The 25,366-nt window shown below is 40.4% G+C and overlaps 1 protein-coding gene across 8 annotated transcripts in view; it reads right to left on the minus strand.

Annotated features, from left to right (window-relative positions):
• Positions 1-25,366, minus strand: part of msi2b (musashi RNA-binding protein 2b) — a 254,649-nt gene that overhangs the window by 28,427 nt on the left and 200,856 nt on the right. For all 8 annotated transcript variants that reach the window (XM_042430363.1, XM_042430361.1, XM_042430358.1 and 5 more), the window contains one exon: positions 16,694-16,768. In XM_042430363.1, coding sequence (XP_042286297.1) covers positions 16,694-16,768 — 75 coding nt within the window. The remainder of the gene's footprint in view (positions 1-16,693; positions 16,769-25,366) is intronic.

The following is a 25,366-nucleotide window of genomic DNA, read 5'->3' on the forward strand; positions in this document are numbered from 1 at the left end:
GCACATTTTTTTCCTGTCACTGTATGACAGTAAGAAGGACAAGCCAGCGGAAATAAGTCTGTTGATAAGTCATAGCAGAGGCAGTGAAGCACACTGCCGCCTTCTCACAGGAGGAGGGAGGCAGTCTGTCAGAGATGGAAAACTGACTCCACTTCACATTTTGCTTCATCAATAACCTTTGATAAGATATAGAGAAACACATAGAGACGAATAAACAAAAAGAAAAAAAATATATATCAAAGTTACAAAAGAGACAGCCACCTATAGCAAGACATCTTTTCATCTTCAGACTGACAAGTGTCCCATTGTTGTCATCCTTCAGCGCTACTTTGTTGTTGTTGAAAGCATCTCTGGGTTGTTGTTATCAAAGCCATAAATCACAGAGCTGAAGAGAGCCAGGTGGCTTTCATATGAACTGCTGCACACATGCTCATGTCTCACCTCTCCTCTGATCAACGGAGACCTACAGTACACATAGAGATTTCCCTCACATAAAATAGAAACCGGTGTCTGGGAATGAGCCAGTGAGAGAGAGAGAAAGAGCGTTTACATGCACGCCAATAATTCAATTATAACCAGACTAATGCAATACGCATATTATTGCAACTCTCATGTAAACACCTTAACCAGGTTATCTTACTCACATTAAGGTCCTAATCAGAGTAAGCATAACTTGATTAACAGAGCTGGGTTGCTTGTCAATCATTCAAATTAATCTTGCCATGTGTACGTCTGGTTTTTTTTTTTCAGTGTTTGGATTCTGTGCACGTGCCATAAAGGTCACACAGTGAACAGGATGCCAAACGGTTTGTTTGAATGGCTGGAGTAGTGCTGATGGAAAAATGAAACTAAAAAAACCCCAAAATTAAACAGTGCATCGGTACAACAGTTCTTTCATCTTATAATATCTGAAACACACACATGAATAAATTCATCCGTACTAATATTTTATTCCGTTGTTTTCCCATCTGTCCTTTTGTACATCAACTAGACTGTTATGCAAATCATATAAACTTGGGAAGTCAGTCTTGCTTTATGCAATGCTATGCAATGTTCATGAACAGATCATATAAATGGTGTAGTCTATCTATAGCAATATCCCACTTGAACTGAAAAAACTGTTACACTGCCAATGACTTTGTGACACAAGCCAAGATAGAAACTACACACTCTAAATATCACTGAAACATCAAAGTTTACTACTATTAAAGTATATTTTAGCAATGGAGTTACCATTAAAGGAATATAAATGCAACAACTATAAAAAACACTGCTGTACAGTATGAATACAACTCTTCTTGGATGAAGTAATACTACATATACAGCCACAAAAAACATCCAAGTCTCATTACCAACTGTTGCTGAGAAATGGATTGATGTGTTGGTCAGCGTACCAGCTGCTGACGTCAAGTACTCAACTGCACGTTTTTCCACAAGAGCTGACCACAAGACCTTAGGTGTATGTATGGTAATAATGTTGGTAATGCTCTAAATACAGTATGGGGAAAACATGTTGGCTTTACAACACCAAACCCCCAACCTCTGGTAAGTATGATAAGAATAGTCAACATATGATCATGCATGACCTCACTATGTGTATATGTTTGGGTTGTGGCTTTGTCTGTTTCTGTGTGTTTCCTTTTGGATCTTTTTTAGCCAAAGCTAAAGGTTTCTCTATGTAATGAAACCATTTGGTGCACTGATCCTTTGCCATTAAGACTTTGTGGCTTCTGATTGGGAAGAGAAAAAGTCAATTACAGAAGTGGAGTGGGCTAGAGCTCAGCAAAGCCTGGCTTTATGGTGGTAATTGCACACATAATCTTACACCTTTGAACAAAATGATGAGGCCAGGAAGGAGATATATTTGGTGAAATTTCAACTAGGAAACCCTTTTAGAATCACACAGGACAAAAATCCTGCTCTGTCCCTTCACAAGACATAATCATGTACTAAAATTAGTTTGACACATCATCTTATCCGCTCTAACCGTTACACATTGAAGAGGTCGGATGGCAATTTATAAATTGCTAAGTATTCTGAATTCATACTCCACACAAACATGCATCTGCCTGCTCAGGAGAGCAGTGTGCGCTGTAAACACGATGATAAACACAATGTGACTCTAGTGAGTCATGTAGAGAAATCGCACACGTCTCTCTCCACAGGAATGTCAGAGGTGAGGTGAAGGTGAACTACAGCAGGCCTACTGGAGCTAGTAGGAACTGAGTGATTTGCTCAAGGACACTTCAGCAGGGTGGATTCTTGCTGACAAGGGGGCTCGAACCACAACCCTTTAGTTGAAGAGCAGTCTCCATACGCAAATGTTGCTTATCAAAACTGGCGTAATGAATTAGGATTGCAGACTGCTGTACTATTACCTTAATAGATGTGTGTAGCACTAAATCAAGTATACTTTAAAATCAATAAATAATACTTTTATTCATACTTTATGTTATACCTTCTAGTATAATGTTGCTCACAATACCCTTAACTTTGTAATAATTCCAGCCTCCAAAACTGCAAATCCAGCACTCACATCACACAGCTGTACACTGTGTGTGAGTGACTGTGATGTTGTGTAGTGAGCTCAGGCAAAGCTCAGTGTCTTTTACTTCAGTTCTCAGTGACAAGAGCGCAGGTTCTTTGTAGCTGAAGTGCATGGCAGCATAGCATCAAAGAGGACAAACTAGACTCTTTATTGAAGTGTAGCCGCACTTTCGACCTCTTCTTTATACTCCTTCCCATGCACTTCAGTAGAAAGGAAACTTCTCCTCTGCTGCAGAATTCATCTTAACACATTCTACTTCCACACAAGAATCAATATTACTCTCAGTCACTCACACACAGTTGTTAAAAATGAAGAAATGGAGGGGGGAAACAATAAGACGTGTGAAAAAAAAGGCATTTCAAAAAGAGAAGTTTCTGCCAGGATAGATAAGGTATAAACATTTTAATTGATTTGGCTCTGGAAACAGTGAAACTGGTTTCTGAATGGGACAGGGTCTCGGTTTGCAACCCTAATACCAAGGCAGTTTATGATGGTGACTTAAATAGAGAGAGACAGACAGGGAGGACACAGATGTCTGACCTTGCAGTGGTGCTTATGTAATGGTCTGCTTCAGTGCATTTAACTGCAGTGCTTCTTTCCAACCTGGGATCAGTAAAGGCAACATGTCTCTGCAGTGCATTCTCCTCCGACATCACTCCGGACACTCAGAGAGTATGAAAAGGTCCTGTGAGCTCCCAGTGAATCACTTGTTATGGCCCTGCCCGTGTGGTCCCCATGGAGCCAATCATACTAATTAAACTGGACTACTTAAGCCTCCTCTCATTAGTGTCCAAGTAAACAGCCTTAATTTTGTATGCATTTTAATGCCCATCTCCCACTTCTGAGGGTGGTTGTGGAGGGGACAGATGAATGATGAAGGGGGGTAATTTCAGGTTTGCTCAAATGAAAGTGAGTGCATTAAGTGTCATTTCACCATTCAAGTTAAAATATGTGTTTGTGGATATGCACTGATCAGTGAGTTTCCCAAAGCGAGTTGAACTTGCTTTTGCAGAATGATTAATGAAAATGAGAGAAAATAAAATGTGTTAATGCTAGTAATAATAATAATAATGATAATAATAATAATAATAAGCAGCAGCTTTGCAGACACTATTTCATGAGCATGATTTTATAGCCGAGTCAAAGCCCTTACAGACTTCATTATATTTTTGTCAGCTCCATGCACTGCTGTTACACAATCTAGCACTGCTCCAGATACCAGGGGCAAGTAGGGTAAAATGTGGCATGACCCAAAAATAGCACTGCAACATTGGCTTCCACTTGATTACTAGAGCTGTAAACAATGTTTCAACGTAGAGTGTAGGTATGCAGAGGGCTGTGTGCTATGATTATGAATATTTGCATATGTGTGTGTGTTTATATGCACATGTCCATGCACTAGGGAAAGAGTGATGGGAGCAACTGGAGAGCTATTAGCACAGTCAGCAGGAGGGAGGGATGGAAGGATAGAGGGAAAGGAGGGGGCAGCTGGGTAGAGACCTAGCAAGTACCAAACTTGCTGGGCCTGGAGCTCTCGAACAGTGGGTGGCATCAAAACAACAGCCAGTAGACACAGAGTACGGTCTCACAAGCCCCTTTTACACAGTCTCTTCAAGGCGGGACTGTTGCGCCGTTATTCCACCTCACCATTCTGTATAAAAGGTGCCAACATGGAATTGGGGGGGCATTGTTGTTCCGCCATTAAGCCGGCAGCGGGGGTAGTCACATTGCCAGATCGACGTCTGTGTAAAAGGGACAGCCGGCATGGTGGGACAATACATGCTAGACACCGATGCTGTTGTGTTACACGTCACGCCTCTGATTCTGGAACACCAGCGTACTTTTTAAAATCACACACGAGGGCAGCATTATGCCGGTTTTGTTTGGTTCAGTGTAAAAAAGCAAAAGCCAGAATAATGACGGGTCTTCTTTACAGCAATATTCTGTATAAAAGGGGCTACAGACACAGATATTGCACTCCTCTGCCTATTTCCATGTCTCTGTTCCTTTTCTTTTCTCCTGCTAGTCTCCAGCAGTGTCCAAAGGTGGCAGCCATGTACGAGGCAGGGCAGCTCAAGATTCATTTCTAGACCAGCAGCTCAACAATCGAGACATAATGAGCTTTAGCGTTGCCACTCTGCCTCTTACAGCAGCTCATCTTCCCCACCACAGGAACCTAGACTGCCGGTCTCCATGGCAGACTGTTTGCCTGCTTCAGTGTGTGAGGATGTGCCTGCTGTCCTGGGGTGAGTTAAGACCTGGGCAAATGAGGTGAGCCATCTCTCCCAGTTTCAGGAAATAGCCAGCTTTTAGCTCTCCCTGTGTCAGAGTGCAGTAGCTAGTTTTTGCAGACAGGTGCTTGCACACCCGAGGAGGCACACGTGCATGTGCACGTGACCTAACTTGTGAGAATGTGAGCATGCAGACAGACCAGTACATGCTGCATCTACATAGAGAATACAATTACACCACAAAACAATAACAAAGAGAACCACTGTTTGTGGAGTGCTGCTGCACCTGTTGAATTCAGCCGGTGAAAACACATACAGTAGTACAGTGGTAGCGTATAGTGTCTCCCTCTGACAGCAAGGCACATGTACATGAAACACATTTTAGGGCGGTTAATGGAGAGTAGAGCTGATCTGGGAGCAGTCGAGCTCTATGACTGAACACACAGAAGTAGACAGGGTGTGACATACAGTGCTGTCCACTGACGTCAGAGCAGCACATTCACTGCTGTCACTGGGAACACGGTCATGGCCTGGGGAGCTCAGAGAGCCTGTATGTGTGTGTGTGTGTGTGTGTAGTCAGCTTTTCTGTGGAGACAGAGACAGACAGGAACGCAGAGAGAGGCCCCTGGTAAAGTCCCTCCACCTCCTTTGCCTTCTATGAAGCTTTGAAGACTCTTTGATTGTGTCAGTTTTGTGCCTATGTGTGCATGAGTGTCCGAGTGTGTGAGAGCGAGATGCGTTGGGCATGGTCATTCAAGTGTATGAGATCACGACGCTCCTCGTCAGGCCCTATTTTAAGGCCTGAGACTCATGGAGTGCCCCGGCCTCCACAGACCCATTGGGCTAATGATCAGCCTTGGCAATTAAAGCCAATCTGTGAGTCAGTGTGGCATCAGGAGGGCCATCTGCTTCCAGCCCTGTAGCACTCACTCTGGCCTGTGGGACCACTTGCTGGGGTCACAGCTCACCCAACTTGTAGTGAGATGGTCGCAGGATCTAAAGAACAATCTGCTGTGTAACTCCAGTTCAATAGAAACCTGCTCTACAGATAGCACTGCTGTGTGCGCTGCCGCCACGACTCATGAGTGTAATAAACACATTAACAGTGGGATCTGTGTTTTGGGGCACAATGCATGCACCCATGACAGAGGTAGGCTCGCCATCAGCCTCAGGCCAGTGACTTTTCCCACCTGTTCCAGTACTGTCGCCAAGAAGTGGGGCAGTTATTGTACTGACAAGGGAAATGTAAGATGTCTGAACATTTAGGAAAGCTCTGGACCTGCTGATGACTGCACATGGTGTCCCAAACTACATCATCATCCATATATGAATTAATGAGCTATATCCAGCAAGAAGGGAGTTCATTTGCACAGAAAGTTTGAAAAGACATCTTCCACACTTGTAATCAGTGGGATAAGGTGGTAATGTGACATCTGTAGAACAACACTGATATCATGGTGTCTTCTATGGATCCACATGAGGCTACAGAGGTTCCAGAGCAATGCCAGTATGTGTATCTACACCTGCAGTAGCAGAGTTTTTGAAGGTAGTTTTTGAAGCTGGATGTAAATACCAAGCAGCAACTACCACAGCTTGAGGCTGAAGAAAATGTGGAAGTATCTTAAAGTGCAAAGCCACTGACAGCCGCTAGATGCTGGCTCCAAGTGACTCCCATTCAAAAAGTGTAAACTTCTCTCTAGAAATACTGAGTCATTAATTTTTTTTAACAACTTATTATGGTCTCACTAAATTCTTAGCCCTTGCTAAGTGTACTGGTCATTTTGGAAATTTTTGCTCTGGTAATAAGATTTGAAGACTTATAGTATCTTTGATGTCTGCTGTGTAGGCATTGATTGACAGCTGTGATTGACAGTTCACTCACCTACTGCTCTCCCTGGCTCCAGGACTCGCACTGAGTCGGACTATTGTCAAGGTATATACAGTTTAATGTTACTTGATTACGATAACTGCCCTGTTAGCACAGTTCAGCTAAAGTAGCTAATGTTAGCCCAAGCGTGCACCGCTTGGTGTTCCCAGTAAGCTAGCATTCGCTTTGGTCCAAGGTAGTGGGCGTGTTCCAGAGCGTGACAGGCAACATACTGCAATGCTAATGCACTCAAAACTGAAAAGATGGTGCCAACCATAAGCAGCAACTCTGGACTTCAAAATGGCTCCAAGGCAAACTAATGGGTGACATCACATCTTGCTATGATGAACTGTTACATAAAAGACCTCCAGGCCTGAGGGGTTTTACTATGAGAAGGAGCTACAACAGGTGTTGAGTTTGCATTAACACCATCAAAAAGAACATATTGAAGACATTGAAAAGATTTGCTTGTTCTTTCTTATGTTCACTTTCACTAATAAACAGAGCTTTCTTCTCTTGTTGCTTCTCATTAGTTTGTTCTGTCTGAAAATCTCATAAAAATAAGTCTGCAGGTTATCATTGGATTGACTTTCATTGCCATTATACCCTGTAGCATAACATTCAAAAATATAGTCTATATTATACAGAAATTCGATTTTGGATGAGACTCTGTCCTGAGCCTCCAATCTTGTAGGAGCTACCTTTGCTTCAAAAGTTCAAAGCTCTATATAGTCCATGTCGGCACCTTCCCATCTCCCAGCAGCAGACAGGTGCCAAACCCTGGGAGGCTAACTGGTGTTTCAGACCAATGCCCTGGTATGACCTCTGGTGCATTTATCATATGCTTGGTTAGTTCTGCCCCAGTTTATAGGGGCATGCAGCCCTCAGGAGCAGTAACCATCATACCAAATGCACAGGTCAGCAGCTCTCTTTCCCTATACGCCACATGCTGAGAGGACAGCTGCTCCCTGTATCTTTGTATTCTTCTCCAAGAGGAAAAGGGGGGTCAACAGGTCAACAGCCTACTATTCACTGTTACTTACAGTTGTATAGAGCAACATGCAGCTTCTATAGGCATACACCGCGTAACACCTTTCACACTGAATCCGAGGAGAACATTGCCAAGTTTTTAAAAAAAAACTTTTTTTAATCTTGTCATTTTTAGTATTAATAACATGAATTAATCAATTCTCAAATGGACTTATCAAATCATTTATACTGTATGCTGGTTGAAAATATTCAACAGCTTAATGTATTCTGCTCATTAGTTTTTCTTTTCAGTAGATTGTCCTGGATTCCTAACACTGACCTTATTTCTGACTTTAATTTCTTTTTCCAAGAACTGAAGGTCCCAAATTTGTCGCTTGACCTTGTTTCTTTGCCTGTGAATCACACATATCATACGTAAGGACAAGCTTTTCAGCCAGCAGTACTATCCATACAGTGAAAAGGGGCTACTGTAAGTAACTTGAATCAGGACAACCCAACAAGGACACACATGGCCGCACATGGCAGTTATGGCCGCCAAACCCCTCATCCGCTGGCTATGCCAACCAGGCTGCCCTGCAGATTTTCATATTCAGTAGCATAGGAAGCTGTGGAATCCAAAACCACCTGCTGGGCTGAGTCCCGTTTGCATCCACACAGAAAGATAAATCTGCTCCACGCTGATTTAAGGCTTTTGAAATGTCATTTTCAGTTATTCAGATGGAGGCTTCTTCAGAGCTATCCATGGGCGTAGATTTGGGTATGGACAGTAGGGACATGTCCCTACCAATATCAAGGTGTTGCTGGATTGTCCCTATCGATATTTTCACTTATCTCAAACAATCTAGCCACTTTAACTTCATGTAATGTTAATGGTAAGATCTCTGCAGAGTTGCCAGGTTTGTGTGTTTTTCTTCGAAAAAGTGGGCTATTATGAAAAAGAATGAAAGAGCAGGATATGGGGGATACTCGACTTCAAGCTGTGAATTATCGACTAGCTGCAACCTGGCAGCAACAGCAGCAGTAGTGGAGTCGGTGAGGTGGAGAATCTGAAGCAGTTAGTATTTATAGTTTAAACGTTCCATTAGATTCCATTAATTTAAAATGACTTCACTGGACAAAACTAAGATCATTTGATATTCTATTTAATTTCAGGCGTTAGGTGTTAGCTAAAATGTGATTGTTGCTCAGACTTGCTGTTTAATTAAACAACTTTATTACTGTTGGTGAAAATTCCTCCCAAAAGGAAATTAAGACATCAGGTGCTTTTCTAAAGAAGAACCAAAGTGTCAGTGAGAGTTGAGCTTTGTTAATAAGAATGTTCTATAATCAATCCAAACATTAATCTTTGAAATTAGTGGGAGAAATATTTACTATCTCTCCCTTTTTCAATGAGTGGATCAAGAGCAGAGTTATTATTGCATATTAAGACATGAACATTATTTATAAGCTAAATTAGCCACAGCTTGTCCAACTGATTTGTTTGTGACTGTCAGGCATCAATTCATTATGAATATCCTGTCAGCAGCAGCCTGAGCAGCACAGAGTCACACAGACAGGTGAGCTGCAGCCTCCCAGGTAAAAATGGATAAAAAAAATATCCCTTCCAAAGTTAAAACCAAACCTACGCCTTTGGTGCTATCCAAAACATCATATCTGCTGGGGAAACAGATCTGACACAGACGATCGTGTGACAAGAAAAGAATATGGCAACAAGACAAGATAAACAGATGGAAAAACCAATCCACCAACAAACCTACCCAAACACCCCCCCATACACACACACACACACACACCCACACACACACACATACATACACACACGTTTACTTACTGTAAGTCATTCTTGGGATATTTAAATAGACTTGCATTCATTTCCTGGAGACTTACCCTAACTCTAACCTTAACAACTGACCCAAAAAGTATCGATTTACCAATTTGGGACACGGCAGTTGCACAAGCCGTCCCCAATCAACTGGTCTTAAGTCTGGTGTGTGACCTTGAAAGTGACTCAAGGTTACTCACAGGTTATTATAATGTGTTGGGAGAAAGAGACAAAATGGCTTTTCTGTCTGCAGCAAAGAGCTCAGCAATATTTTCTTAGAAACAGTCTGGATAGTTTATCTCTTTAGTGATAAGGTAACTGGTAACCCCCAAATTACTCACCCCTATCCTCATTTCACCTTGCTACACTTACTGCTGCTCTCTCCCCTTCTTCATCATCCTTTCCCTCCATTCTTTTACTACTTAAGATGCTGACTCACTGGACCCGAATCGCTGTTTGTCTGTCATGACATCTGGAGTAGCTGCTGAGTGTTATGTCTTTCTCTCACACAGTCTCTCTCCCCTGATGGGACCCCCACTAACATCTTCATCCTTGTTTTTTCTGTGTAGCATAATGACCTCCTAGTAGCAGCCCTAATGGAGCCATAATGGTCATTTATGCAAGGGGAGGCTCTGAGGGCACGGCTGTGGAGGCAGCGAGTCGCTCAGGAAGACGGGAGAGCGGAGAGAAGCTCCTGGTTAAGTCCCTCCACTTCCGCCTCTTCCCTTCCAGCTCCCGAATCTCAGTCTTTGTTTGAATACGGCATTCCCGTGTGTGTGTGTTGTGTGTGCTCAATCAACTGCGCATTCATTTGTGTGTAATGAAAGGAACTGATACAAGACTGGTTAACAATAGAAAGCACAATATGAATATATGAGGGGTGTAGCCCTGCTTTTGATGTTCACTTCTACAGCTTATTCATATACATTATGCACATGTGCATACGACCATTTTCTTTTCTAATTACATTTTCCTTCTCAGACAAGAGTCTTATTCATGCATACATCATCCACACAATAGAAAATACTACACTTCTCAGACCTCTACGTGTTTCTTCATCTATATTTGCCAACACCACTGGCACAGACTACATTGTACATAAAATACAATGCATAAGCTGAACTTGCACTTATTATGAAAAATTTTCTTTCGGGTCATTTGCATTTCAATATACACAGTAAACACAAGGACCTTTTACTGTTTATAGTCTTAGCCCAGAGTGATTTAAAAAAAAAAGACAATAGTTCAATGCACTGGAAGGCTGTGATCAAATAGGATACTTCTTTGAGGTTTTCAATGCCTTAATCACGTGAGGTCCTCCAAACTAGACACCTCATGCTTTTAATGCGGCATATCTTGGGATGTTCCCCTGGGCGCTGCAAGTTGAATAATACAATGGCACATTTATCAGCTAGCTAATGCTAATTAGACTGTTGCATAGAAACGAGAATAATGTACAGTAATGTTCCTTATGCCTTGTCAGCTCCTGCTTTCTCTGTTTCTAGCAATACTCACCCGTGTTTTGGGTTTAATTAGGAAAAATACAGCATCCTATCTAATCCATTAGGTATCTATGTATATAAACATGAAGAAAAAATATGATTATCCTACAGATGGTTTGAACTCCTCAGGTAATCATAATAGACTGTATTCTGTTTGCAAAATCATGAACAAAATCATGGACAGAGTGAGATGTATCTAGTTTCTGTTTCGGCAGCACAAATTGTGGTGAAGCAGTGTTTGTTCCACTTGCTGTAAAGCAAACGTCAGTCAGCTCCAAACAGGAAAGACACATTTTTCACACCTACTTCCACGACATGAGGCGAGGATCTTCATTTCAACAAAACTTTACAATCTTCTTTTGAAGCTATCTGGAAATCAGTGCTGTCCAACCGTTTTTAACTGCAGTATCTAGGGAATGAGTGTGCTCTTTAATGTCCGATCCGGTCCCTTTGTACCTCATTTTAATTCAAAGATACATTTCAATTTTAGTTAGCTCTTTGTAGCCTGATAAATGTTAACTCTGAAGTCTGATAATTCAAGTCAAGTTCTATATTGCTGATGTGTGCTGTACTTTCATTTTTTGATTCATGTCACAGATGCAATCCAGACCGAGCAGAGCAGTGCATTACATTGTTTATCCTTTTAAGTTTTCTTTGGGCTAATGTAGAAATTTCTCAAAAGCAGTTGCAATTATGCATAACTCACTGATAACGTACAGTTTTTACTTCTAGCTTTTCTGAAGGACTATTAGTTATTTCATTTATGGACAGAGTGATATAGCAGAAATGTGTGGTTGTATTTTTGATTGAAGAACTCTGTCACATTAACAAGAAGCCCTCAATGAGAAGCACAATGATTCCACAGCTGTATGTTTATAGGTAGCTGTGCATGGGTTCAATAGCTGAAAATGAACTGCAGCAGCATGACTGACATGTCAGCTACCTACCTTAGCTCAGCCTAAGTGATACTGATGCCTACACTCACAGATATGTACCACCCTGACATCACTCTAAAGATATCTGACAGTGTTACACAGAAAACCTGCCTAAGTTGTCATTTCAGTATAACAGCACATTTAATGTTTGCAGTTTGGTTCATCCACACTGCAAACAAACATTTTCTCACTTAACTCGAGTGATATGTAGTCTCTGAGACTCCTCTAGCCCCATACATTGGAGGTGAATGAAATTTCCTGATTAAAACAAAGTAGTAATGGAGATACAGATTTTTTTAAAGACATGTTACTATTGATTTTTCATTACATTCATTACTATAAACATGAGATAAAATTCAATTCACCTCAATTATATTGGGGTGGTAGCACAAATCTAAGAGGCTGATATCTCGAAACCTAACCAAAATGATCTGCACAGCTTGATGCCAGAAGACACAAGTGATGAAGTGTGTTTGGGTGAATTGACCCTTCAAGTGGCCTGCAAGTGTATGATGCTCCTGGCATGTCCTTAACTACTGTGTTGACTTTTTCAGTAAGTTAACCTCATTTAACCAGTTTGATAAACACTTCTTTTGGGAGACGGGTAGTTTGAGCCCTCAAATGACACATCTTATGGTATTTTCTTCTGGGATGCATGTCCTGGCTGTTCGCAAAGGTTTTTTGATAAAAGCAAAGATGATGCTCGAATTTAAGGGTGAAGGTTAGTTCAGGGACTGATAATGAATATGGATATTCAACTGCGAGTCAATAGTGAAAGCGTCAGAAATATTAGCATTATTTTCTATCGGACACATAAGATGACAGCACTACAGCAACATGAGTCTTAGGGGTTGGTGTTATTTGAAGGTAAAGGCAGAAACAACCTCAGCACAAGTCCAGGGGGTCTCTAGCTTAAATAGCAGAAATGTTTACATCTACACAGAAAACATGAAAACATGACAACACTCACATATCGCATTTGCATGCATATATCACAGTCTCCTCTGCTTTCATTTGACACGGACAATACCACTGCTCATCATCAAAGTCCTGTATGTGCATCAGCACAATCTGAGAAAATGTTGTGACATTTTTTGTCACAACGGGATCAGACAGACATTACTGTCATAAGTCATTGTGTATCACAGTGTCACTCCAAACAGACTACCTTATAACAAAGAAATCAATTAAACTGGGGGAAAATGTGTTTCTTATTCACAGTAAACAATTAAGCAATTATATCCACTATCTCAAAGAAAAGCTCTGATGAATAGAAAAAAAAACAAAAACGTGTTCTCGGCATGTTGCTAATCATTTGTTACACCTCCTTACCATTTGTAATTCTGAGGTAATGGTAACCATCGCTGTCTTCTTGATTGTCACTACAAATGCAGCATGCAGCATGGTCTTTGAAATTCAGTTCCAACTTTAGTTGAAGCATAATGCTGAAACGGTGCTGCCACAAGGTAAACAGTGTGATTACAGCAGTGCATACAAAACACAGCTCGGAATTTAAAAACGGAGCAAAAATCAGAGAAAGTATCTTCATCAAACACTTCCACATTCCTCCCTCAGTTATCAGTATGAATGCATTCTGACAAGGCCGAACAAAGGACAAACATACTGTATGTCCAAGATTACACTACTGTAGATGAAAATATTGTATGTTCAAGATTACATTACTTTAGAGGAAAATGTGTGCAAAGATTAGTTCTATGTACTTCTGAACATGATTTCTGTCCAAGGGCTGCAACAGAAAATCAATTCATTGAATGATTGATGAATCATTTGCAGGAATGTAAATGTAAGGGTTTTGTGATTTGGAACTCGCAGTAAATTTTCCACTCCTCAGATTTTTGACAAAACCCTTCATCTTTGTTCCACAATTAAAGCTACCCCATGGCTTTTTCTTCATAACCAAACATGTTTGTTTTTTTTCTTTCAGTGTTTCTCATAAAACTGAATTGTGTGCAGACTAGATGCATTTCCTATCTCATAAAACATTTGCAAGGGCCTTTTTGTATTTTTTACTGTTGCAAAATGTGCATTGTTTACATCAGCAGTCTCTTTCTCCTTTTTTATTGGCACATTATTCCGCCAGCAACTGCATTACTGCTCTGTGCGGTCAGCAGATGTGTCATGTATCTATCATGTCACCTCCAAGCCTGAGGTGTGTATTTGATTCCTTTTGCACATGCTGGTAAAGCAGGAGACACAAACAATACAATGACCCCACTAGTGGCCAAAAGAAACTTTGTTTTTAATCTCCTCTCATATTACAAAATGAATAAAAATATAACTTTTTAATATAACTACAGCTAGATGTGTCACATAAACAGTTTTTCTCGATTAATTGATGAATTGTTTGGTCTATAAAATATCAGAAAATAGTGAAATATGCCTGTTATAATTTCCTACAGTCCAAGGCAACATTTTCAAATTGTTTAATTTGTCCAACCAGCAGTCTAAAACCCCAAGATATTCAGTTGACTATTATTTACGGCTAAAACGATTATTCTATTATCAAAATAATTGCTGATTAATTTTCTGCCAATTGACTAATTGATTAATCAACTAATAGTTGCAGCTCTATCTGCATCTATTTGATAGCGTTCAGCTTATTTCATATGACTCAGCTATTTATGAAATGTTGTTAACTAAAATTTGTGAAATTTCTCCTCACTGCCACAAGTAATTGAAACTACTAGTTCAAACACAAATAAATACCAGTGTGTTTGCGCTTTGGGGTAATGCTGATAGATGCTCGCTTATAAGGACAAGATTTTGACAGATAGGGGACGATCTGATTTACATCAGTAATATCTGAGGGTCTCTAAGTGCATTAAATAGTAATGATGTCTGAGCAATGCTGGAATAAATTTGTAAGCAACTAATGGCATACAAATACAGACACATAGAAACATACTGCATGTGATCGATATCAAACGCACTTTGTGATCAATGTTGGAATTAATTCAGAGTGTCACAAGGACCTGAGAGCTAAACTGTCAGATACTGTTTAACAGCCGCTGAGCTGCTTTGAGTCTAACTGGCTGCACTGAATGATGTTTTTACTACTATTACTGTTGGTTCTGTTTTCAATTTCTTGAACTCTGCTTCACTTGCAGGGATGCCAGCTTTAGTTTCTCTTTTTTTCTGTGAATGTCTCACTGAGTTTTCTTACTTAATTCAATGTTTCATCACTGATCAATGTTTTATCACTGTTTTATCTTGACAATTGAGCAATTGCCTAACCACTTGTTTCTGTTAACAGTGGACCCCTGGGTGTAAAAAAGCCTTGAAATGCTGCCTACAATTTATGCCTCTTGGATCCAGCCGGCCTGGTCCCAGTTCCATTTATTTATCAGATTGTTTCAGTGAGGTTGTGTACAGTGAGAAAAAAAACACTTTCATCTTAAATTGAGGATGCTTTCCACATCTTAGTAAGGAAGGACACTAGTCAATATTTGGCCTGAGGTTATTTAATTTGGACAAGGAGTTTGATTCATACATTAAAAATTCCAATTACCCTGTCAAGAGTTGAGCGAGCCCAGAGGAGGCTGTTTTAATCATACAGCTTTATCAAACTCTTTAAATTGAGTTTAACATGGACAGGATCATACATTCTGCCTCGGGGAAGGTGAAATCCCTTAATTTGTCCTAAACAGTAAACATTTTAAAAATCCATGTTTAACTAGAATTACTTATACTGAATAAATACTGATCATTCCTTTCCCTTTCAATCTCTTCTTTCTCTTTTTCATAGATCCAAGTTTATAAACATTTTAGGATGCATTTACAGATTATAAAAGATGGATATATACTCATTTTGGCCAATTCTAAATCTCATTTTAAATGTATACTGCACACACAAAAAAAGTCTGTATATTGCTGATCTTATGATTGACATTGAAATGTAATTATATTACTACATTTGGCCATTTAGAAAATCAAAAATGACAAAAAATTGCTTAATTCCCACATTTGGTATGCTACTCATGATTGCCCACATTGACGAGTAGGTGCTATTCCCTTTCTTCTGTCAAATAATGTTGTGGTCAAGTATGAATCTAGCATATGTCTGATCTGCAGGTGGTCACAGCTGGACCTCCTGTGTTACCATTTCTGAATCTATTTCACAAAGATATTACAGAGATCTGAGCTGCTGTCAGATATTTCCCATTCCGTCTTATCAGTTGCAGGAATGATGTCTGGCACAGCAAACAAAGTATGTGTAAAGTCCTTAAATAAAGCATGAAATTGAAGGGATGCCTGTCTAAGTGAGGCACAGCAGAGCCACAGGCCCTCTTGCTGCAGACAGGTACAGCTGCTCACCTCCAGACTGCACGCCTCCCATTTGGACTCCCATTAAAGTGCCCGACACTCTGAGTCAACACTTTTAAATGCAGAAAATGACTTCATTCATTTCCCATTATAAAAACCACATTATAAAATCTTCCTACACAAAGTGCTGCTTATTTTTCCGCTTCTCTGCAAATGAATTTGCATACATCGGGCCATGGAAGACGAAGAACTTCCTCCATTTTAGACATTTGGTCATGGTGGTGTTCAAGTATGGGATAAAAAGGAGTAAGCAATTTACTTCACTATACGTCAGCTTTCAAAAGCTAGTTACGAAATCCAGACACGTTACTTTCTTATAACCCTGCAGATTATTTGGTGACTGACGCGTATATTGATGAGCGTTTGTGTATGTGCATGCAAGTGTGTAGGTTTGTGTTTGTGCATAACAGAAATCAGCTGCAATACTGATATGTCAAGAAAGCCTTTAACTCACCAGGGAACTGGTAGCTGTAGCTTGGTGCGAATCCAGTGTATCCGCGGCCGTACGTTGCCACAATATTAGGGTAACCTTTGATAGAGAGAAAAGAAATTAAAAAGAGATGAGAGAAAAACTACAAACACTGTATACATATGATGTATATATTATACAGAGATGTGATACCAATGTAGCACTAAACTTGTGGGGATCAACACAACTAAAGCATTTTCATTTTGTTAAGCAAATTCTAATATTACTTAATATCCTTGAAAAATAAAACCACAATAGTCCAGACTAAATATGAGCCTGAAATAGTCAAGAATAAGTATCACATATTGGAAAAATACTTTAAATAAAGTATACAGTCATGTGTGTATTATGTGTAACCCTAGCTTTCCTTCTTTGAATAACTTCAGTGCTACAGGCCTAATAAAGAGGTGTCATGTATTTATAGCTCATAACGTTGATGGTAAATTGTCAAGTGAAAAAACATTTGCTTTGTGTGCAGTTTGACAACAAGCACCACCCCCAATCAATGGTCAACTGTCACAACTACTTTAACCTGTAATCTTGATCATGCTGCTCTTGTTGCTTGCCCTACTCATCACCAAATGTCAGCAATTCATTTAGTGATAAAAGGTTCCTATAAGGATAATGGCCGTAACAATTAAAATAAGATTGTAAAAGCATTTCCTTTCATAGAGAAAGACCTGGTGATTTAAAATGTGAGTATTACATGGCTGCTAAAATTTTACACAATCTCGCTTTAAACTAAGAAAGTTATCCAACATGGATCAATAAAGCATCTCATTATATTTTAATGCATTTAAGATTCCTCAAGGAATATTGATTCTTTTTCTTTTTTTATAGATTCTATCTTTATGCATTATTAGATTAGGTCGTCATAAAGGTTGGGTATCTGGTGTCAAATTTGGTAAATGGTTGGAACCCCAAGCTTTAATAAACTGTTGGACAAATAGTGCTGCTCTTAGTTCTCAACTGTCCACTTTATTTTAATTCATTAAACCATAAGTTCTCTGCATTTTTATAGCTCAGTGTAATAACACTTTATAGCAGGCGCCTTGCAATGACGTTGGCGTCTGTCTTCCGTGCAGCTTCAGTGAGCAGAAAGGTTCATATAAAATATGACTGGATGCAATTTGTTTTACTGGTTGAACTAAGGTCCTGCTGGATGTGTATGCATTAAAGCTGATCTCTAGTTATCTGTAGTAGTTACCTCACAAGTTACCAGGGTAACCAATGCTTATGGGAAGCAGTTTCTATTGTATTAAAGCACTCATGCTTTAATACGGTAGAAACTACTTCAGACAGAAGGACAGCAACTAGTGAGGGTTTGAGCGTCTTGCTTTTTCTCAATTATTACTACTCCACTACCATCATATTATCAATCATTTTCATATCAACTTTGTTCATCTAAAATGTAAGCAAATGTAAACAAAGTTGTTTTTTCCCCAACTTCACTTCTTTCTTTCTTTTATATATGGTTGTTACATTTGCTGTGAGTGTTATCTGCTTTGTCAGATTATTTGCCTCTTCAAAAACCAAATCAGTAATTTGAGACTGAGAAAACATTTATGAATCAGATTTATCTGTTGTCTAGTACTGTCTTGTCTGTGTAATAAAAGCTTTTTATCAATTAGGAGGGGTAACAAACTTTTGGTGGTGATTTGACCTTTTCGATCACAGAGTGGGCCCATTATGTGGTGTATTATGACCAGTTACGTCAACATTTTGACAAGAGATCCTACAAATAGGTACAGACATCTGTAATAAACCAGTGCTAGAAACTGATGATTAGTTAGTTACAATTAAGATAAAATTTAACCACAGCCGCTGAATTATAAAACCTGGTAAACGTGACTACAAAACTTCATCTTTAAACCAAAGTCAAAGTCTTTGCCAGGGTATAGACTTGTTTAGAAGTTGTTTGGTCCCTGGGTGGATGCTGAATTGCGATGAGCCCCAAAGAGGACCCAGTGTCATTAGAAAAATATAAGAGTAGCAGATGTATTGTTCATCTGCTGTCGTGATTCTTATTACAACCACAGACCTACCAGTTAATTAGCTGGACAGTTTTCAGACAGAAGCAGCTGTGGGCAACATATTGAGAAACGGGGTGTGAGGGAGCAGGCAGCTAGGAAGTGGGATACAGACAAAACAAGGAATTTGAGAAGAGTGGGCGGATGAGCGAGTGAGCCTATGTGTGAGTCTGTGAGAATTTGAGCACCATCAAAGGTAATATAAACATAATTAACCCTCTAATTATGGTAAATGTCTCAGTCTATCTGCTTTCCTCAAGCTATTATCACCTTCAACCATAACTCTGGACTAAATTACCTAATAAGAGGAAGTCCTTTAGGCCAGGAATGAATCACTGGAGCCAACCTTGATAGCTCTTCCTTCATTGTGTGTAAGCTACACCTCAGAAACTGACCTCAGAAACCTTTTTCCGGCTTATGTGTCTTCAGTTCTCATTAGCTATGTACTATCCTGCTAAACTGGCTGTAGTGAATGTCTAGATTGTAAATATTGAGCTGCAAATTCAGCTTTTGTAGACACTGCAGACGTAAAGCACTCACAGTTTACCGTATTTCCTCAAATAGTGGCTGGGGTCTTTATTTACTTCAACTGCAGAGGGTACCAGGCCTCTATTGAAAGCAGGCTTACACTAGAAAGAGGGCTTTGTTTCCAATTATCTCTGTTTGATGAATATATTTGCTCATATTTTAGTACAAAGCTTCCTTGTTTTCTGATCTGCTTCTGTTCTCTCTGTTAAATTTTTGTTACTGCATTATCGGTAATCCACTTACTCCAACATGCAGAACAATAATTCTAGCACTAAAGTTCTACCCAGAACATTTTAGCAGTGCACCACTTAGTTGTAGCATGCGGGTAGCTTGCTTATGGATGTAGGCTCGCCGGCTTAGCCAAGTTACATTACTATAATATGTGCCTTTATCCCTGTATATAAACAATATCGCGTCTCGTCCATCTCCCTTCCCTCTCTGTGATGGTCAGCTAGAGGGTACCGCATGTACTCATACAACAAGCGTTACATCCAGGTAACTGCCATAGACATTATCTAACAGGCACCAGGAGTTTATCCACCCTTGTTTTTTGCCTGGCCTGCTTTTGGGGCCGGCCTTTTTTTTGTTAGTGTTGACCACACCCCCAACCATTATTCAAGCCCCAGCTTTTAATTGACGGTATATAACTAGTTGAGACATTTCTATAAGTAATACCTTATAAAATTAACTGTACAATGCATATAGTACCAGTCAAAAGTTTGGACACACCTTCTATATGCATTGCAGTTCTTGAACAAGAATCGAGCCTAAAACATTGATACATTTTGCATTTTATCCAGAGATGGCATGAATGTGTGTGTATGCATCTGCAGTATGAAGGCCTCTATACATATTTTGCATGAATGCATATTTGTGTATGTGAGTATGTGCATGAGTGCATGTAGGCTATGTATATATGTGTGTGTGTGTGTGTGTGTGTGTGTGTGTGAGTGAGTGAGCATGTGTGTAGATGCTCTGCTCTGTATGCCTCAGAGCCGGTGCCAGCTGGAATCAGAAAGGTTGACCTTGGTCATAAATATCTAATCAGTGTTTGCTGTCCATGAAAAAGTTCAATTTATTCCTGACCCAATGGGAAAATGCCTCTCCCAGACCCTCTCCCCTCTCTCGCAGACAAAAAGAAATGCAACTCAGAGAGGCGGTGAGGGGAACCTTAACCTGGTATGGATGAAGCGGGACGGAGGCTACACCAGAAAAAAATAAAAATCTTCATCAAGCTGCTGATGAGAAATCATCACCGGGAAGCTACAGATGGATAGCTTTCACAAAACCCCTCATTGTTTGTTTGCTCTGAAAAGAACTGTGATATGATACAATGAAAAGCTATCACAGACCGCAAAATATTGGATATTATGTGTTTGATACTGTCTTACTGTCAAACAGAATAAATGCCAAACCAAAATTGTTGGCTTAGATACAGCAGCTCCTCATACTCCCTTATTTCAACATTTTCTAAAATAGCAAAACCATTTTCCTAGTCTGATGTACTGCATGACAATGGCTCCCACATTACTAAATGAGAATTTGCAGCAAGGTGTGTGCACTGAGAGTCTAAGGAGAGAGCTATAGAGAGTAGTATAAAAGTGTAAGGAAAATGGATTAAGATACATGCTGAGTTAAGCCACTATTTCATGAAATTCTTAGCATGTTCATACATACAAATATTGTGAAACATGAAAGTAGGAGGAAAGAAAAAGAAACAGAAGGACAGAATAGGAGAGAGAAAAAGAGAGAACCTGCTGTCTTTCCATCCATTTCACTAAATCAGTGGTTCTCGACATTTTTTGGGCCAGCGCCCTCCTATCCATTATCCAAGTCCCTTACCGCCCCCCATCAATTAAAATGTAGGCTAATTGTCTTCCCTGAATATTAATGTTGATTATTATTCCATGTTATATCATTAAAAAAGCATGTCACTGAATGCCAAATAACAGATTTGATTGAACTGGACAGTTGGAAGATCATTGTCATTAGTTTGCCAGGAAGCAAAAAAGCCATGTGAATAGAAATTACATTTATGGGTGTTAAACAAATGCAACGGTTAGAAATTTGACATTCAAACTTTAATAAGGTCTCGTTATTGATCACAAACAGCAGCCATATAGTGGAAGAGTAACCAATCAGAAATTGGTAATTTGGCGCCAGTGCCAAACAAGAAGCATTATTCTTAATTGTTCCAATGGAAAACAAGGGCAGCCTACCAAAGAAAAAGTCTGAGGCTACTGGAGAAAAAGCAGAAGGATATGTAGGCTATCTAATATTACAGGCCTATATATCTTAGCTTTTGAAGGAAATAAGCTAAATTGCATTGAAAATTAGTGTGAGTCCTGCGCTTGGTGGTCGTCTGCCAGTTTCTTCACTGCAGGTTACAAAGAAGTTAGTTTCAGCCGTAGTGCACCTGAGGCCGTTAAGTCCAAGCGTTTGCGGTACTTGGACTGCATGTGGAGGTCCTGGCTGAATCCCTGCTCAACGAGATATGTTGTTGGGAAAGCAACAAGAAGCAGCTTGGTCTTCTCCCGGGGAGCCGGGTAACTGAGCATATTTGACCCACATGCTGCCCCAGCCAGAGGTGCAGAAAGTAACCTGGGCCTCGTCGTCATTCTGGATGTTGACAAGATGCTCCTGGATAGCAGGCTTGCATTCGCTCGAGTCCGCCTGAAGAAGCTGCATCACCCAGATGGGAACATCGAGGTTCAGGAGGGCCCTGAAGTGGATGTCCATGTCGGCCATAAGCAAGGTAGTCGGTGTAAATGAGGAGGCGGTCATCGGCAAGAGCCTCAGACACCTGCAATGAGTATAACCAGCAAATTGTTCTTGATGCAGATTTTTAGACTATCCGATTTTGAACTGGTTGTTTTATTGCTAATTAATATACTAATAGATGTTTCTTCATATTTAATATGCATATACAGTCCTTTATTTCAGACAAGTCAATATAATGAACATTACAACTTAATGTATCCATAGAACTAAAATATATTACTTATAATAATAGTGGGCCCATTATATTTATTTAGCGTTGTTTCTGAAAAATAGCAGATCACCTTGGTCAACTGTGGTAAATGAACAAACTGCCTCTGCTCTCCCTGTACAGATCCAGCCTGGAGGTGAGACTGTGGATGACTGCCTTGCACTGGACCAGAGTAACTCCATTTCCTTGGAGCTTTAGTGTGACTTTGTTCATCTTTTCAAAAAAGTCTGCAAGGTACATGATGTCGCAGTGGCTGGTTGACACCTATTCCCTGAGAGCTGCATTGACCTCCTCCAGGAACTCCATGATGCTGTCAAACAGCTCACAAAAACGGGCAAAGCAGTTTCCTTTTGAGAGCCAGTATCAATATGGAGAAGAAGAAGATGCTCACAGCTGTCGGAACAGTCTCTCCTTCAGGCTTTTATTTTGTTTATTGCCTTGACTGTAACATTGGGAGACTCATAGACTTTTAGATTTGGTCACAATGTTGTGGCGGTGCAGGACAAAGTGGATTGTGAGGATATGTGGGACCTGCTCCTTCAGCAGAATGGCGAAGCCATGGTACCTGCCAACCATGGAGGGGGTACTATCAGTGGCACATATGAAGATGTTGGTGATTGGGATTGACTTCTCCTGTATATAGGCATCCAGCACATTAAAAATGGTCTGGCCCTTGGTGTCTGTTTCCAAATATTTGGAAAAGAATTCCTCAGCCATCTCCTGACTGTTGGAGGCCTTATAGCGGACATAGGCCTTCACCAGAGTGTTCTTGTTAGAGGCGGTTGTCTCATCCAGCTTAAGGCTGAAAAGAGAGTCCCGCAGGATGGTAGCTGCTCCTCTGTATTGGCGCCCATTTCATTATCCTGTGTGCCATGATATCATTGTTGAGCTCCTAACATGTTTCTCTTTGAGGGCCTGGAAGAATGGATGCTTCTTGTCTGCCTTGTCTGGGTGGAGCTTCGTGGGCCTATATACTGGCCAACATTGGCCAACATTTTTCAGAGGAAGAAAGCTGAACAGAGAATGGTTGAAATTATTTATAGTACTTTTGGTAGCCTGCTATTCTACACTTGGCATTTGCCACTATGAAGATGCATCAGCTTGGATTCTGTGATAACATTGGATTGTTCTTCCAGAGGGGATTCCAGTAGGCATACCTCTCCAGGAACACAGCCTGAGCTCCATCATGGGTGATCCAGTTGATTTAATAATTGGACCTGCAGTGGTCTGGCAGAGAGCGTCAAATGAACATGGGTTCAAATGTAGTGAAAACCTGGCTAGTAAAAGCAGAGTAGGCTAATTGAAGTTCCACTTTTGATAGACTGCAATCATGCATAAATGATCCAACAAAGAGCAAGGAGAGCCGACTAAACAGACCACTGACCTAATAGATGAGGCTTCTTGCAATGCAAAAAAAAAGCGAGGCAGACGGAGTCACAATATCTCGGCTGAGTCCCCCTTTTTCTGTCTGTCTATAAAGCAATGTTGCTTGTGGTTTAACAAACACGCCGCACGCAAAAATGGGAGAGCTTTCTCCTTTGACACGTTTTAAAACAATTGAGGCGTGCTCTTTGACAGAGGAACGTGGCTAAAGGACCGTAGTGCGCTGTTTCATAGAAAACAATGAAAAGCTGGGTGCAAGTGATTCAGAAAAAAGCCTCGTCTTCAGCAGGGAAAGCCTCGTCGAAAAAAAGCTTCAGTTGATGGTGGTAATAGCAAGTCTAATGATAAAATTGTAAAAACTGTGCATTTGAATGTAGGACTAAACTGTCATTAAAAAACAGACAAGAACACCTCAACGCCCCCCTTTCAAAAATATTGCTTCCTGCGCCCCCTGACATTCTTTGAATGCCCCCTGGGGGGTGGTACCGCCCCCGTTGAGAAACGCTACACTAAATAAAGCCTGCCATTGTGTCTGGCCTGGTGGCGGCCTCTTAGTGCTCTTATTTGCCTTATTAATATGCATGCTAATGTACCTATTTTATGGCTCAACAGTTCTGATTCACTTTAAAATCAATTATCCATCTGGTACACCCATACCTCGCCCAGGCTCAAATGTGTATTAATTTCAGCAAACATACATCGGGCACAACACAATAAAGATAAATGCCTCGATTAGAGGCAGTAAACAAAGGAGCTAGGGATGGCTTTAATGAGATTTGGCACAAAAGAAGCTTACACTTTCTTAAATAATGAGCCTAGGGTCCCCTTTTTTCCACATGCAAATTATATAAAGGAATGTTTCGCTGTCCTTGTTCCAATTTCATTTAGATAAGAGTGTCTCCAAACAAGTTGGCTGTTAATATTCTCACATGAGCACATCACTGCCTTTCTGCCTGCCTTCTCCCAATGGAGGGGAAGAGCGCTCTACGCAGACACATTAGTCTGTAATAAGTTCTGAAAAGTTCACTGTGTTTGTTAAATACTTCTAACAGATGAGATGAAACTGGGAACAACTTAGATAGAGCTGACAGAAGCACTCGGCCAGCCTTATCAACACTTTTACCACCAACAACTGTATAATCAGTCTCATGGAAAGGTCAACCCCGCCATAACCCTGACAGTTTATGTAACTGAATATAGATATATGAATGGACAGATTGATAAATAGATAGAAACAAAAATAATGAATTGTATCAAACATGGGACATAAGAAAATATTAAATATGCAACAGCTAAAACGGATTTGCTACCAACTTTCCAAAGTGCTTTAAACATTACATTACCTGGTACAGATAAAAATGCATGAATGTGGATCTGCCTGCACCTGCTACAAGAAGGGGGGCCTACTCGCACGGTAAAACCAGTCTCTTACAATCAGCTGCATGTCTCTTTTGCTTTTGAAGGAAAAAATAAATCTTTTATGTGAGGGCAAATCCATTTGGTTGGGTCGCACATACATATTATATGCATGGGAAATGTGAACGACAGACAGACAGATAGATAGACAGGCGGGAGGATGGGGAGGCAGGGAGGGAGAGAGTGCAATAGTGTTAAATAAAAAGGACCACAGGCATGGGCTGGATGGTAATGAAGAGGGGTGGGCCAGCAGCTGAGGTCCCTGTAGATGAGATCTCTCCCTGACATGTGTGTCCCCTTCATTACCCATTG

The sequence above is a fragment of the Thunnus maccoyii genome, chromosome 13 (assembly GCF_910596095.1).
Source record: "Thunnus maccoyii chromosome 13, fThuMac1.1, whole genome shotgun sequence".
In the NCBI taxonomy this organism is placed as follows: Eukaryota; Metazoa; Chordata; class Actinopteri; order Scombriformes; family Scombridae; genus Thunnus; species Thunnus maccoyii.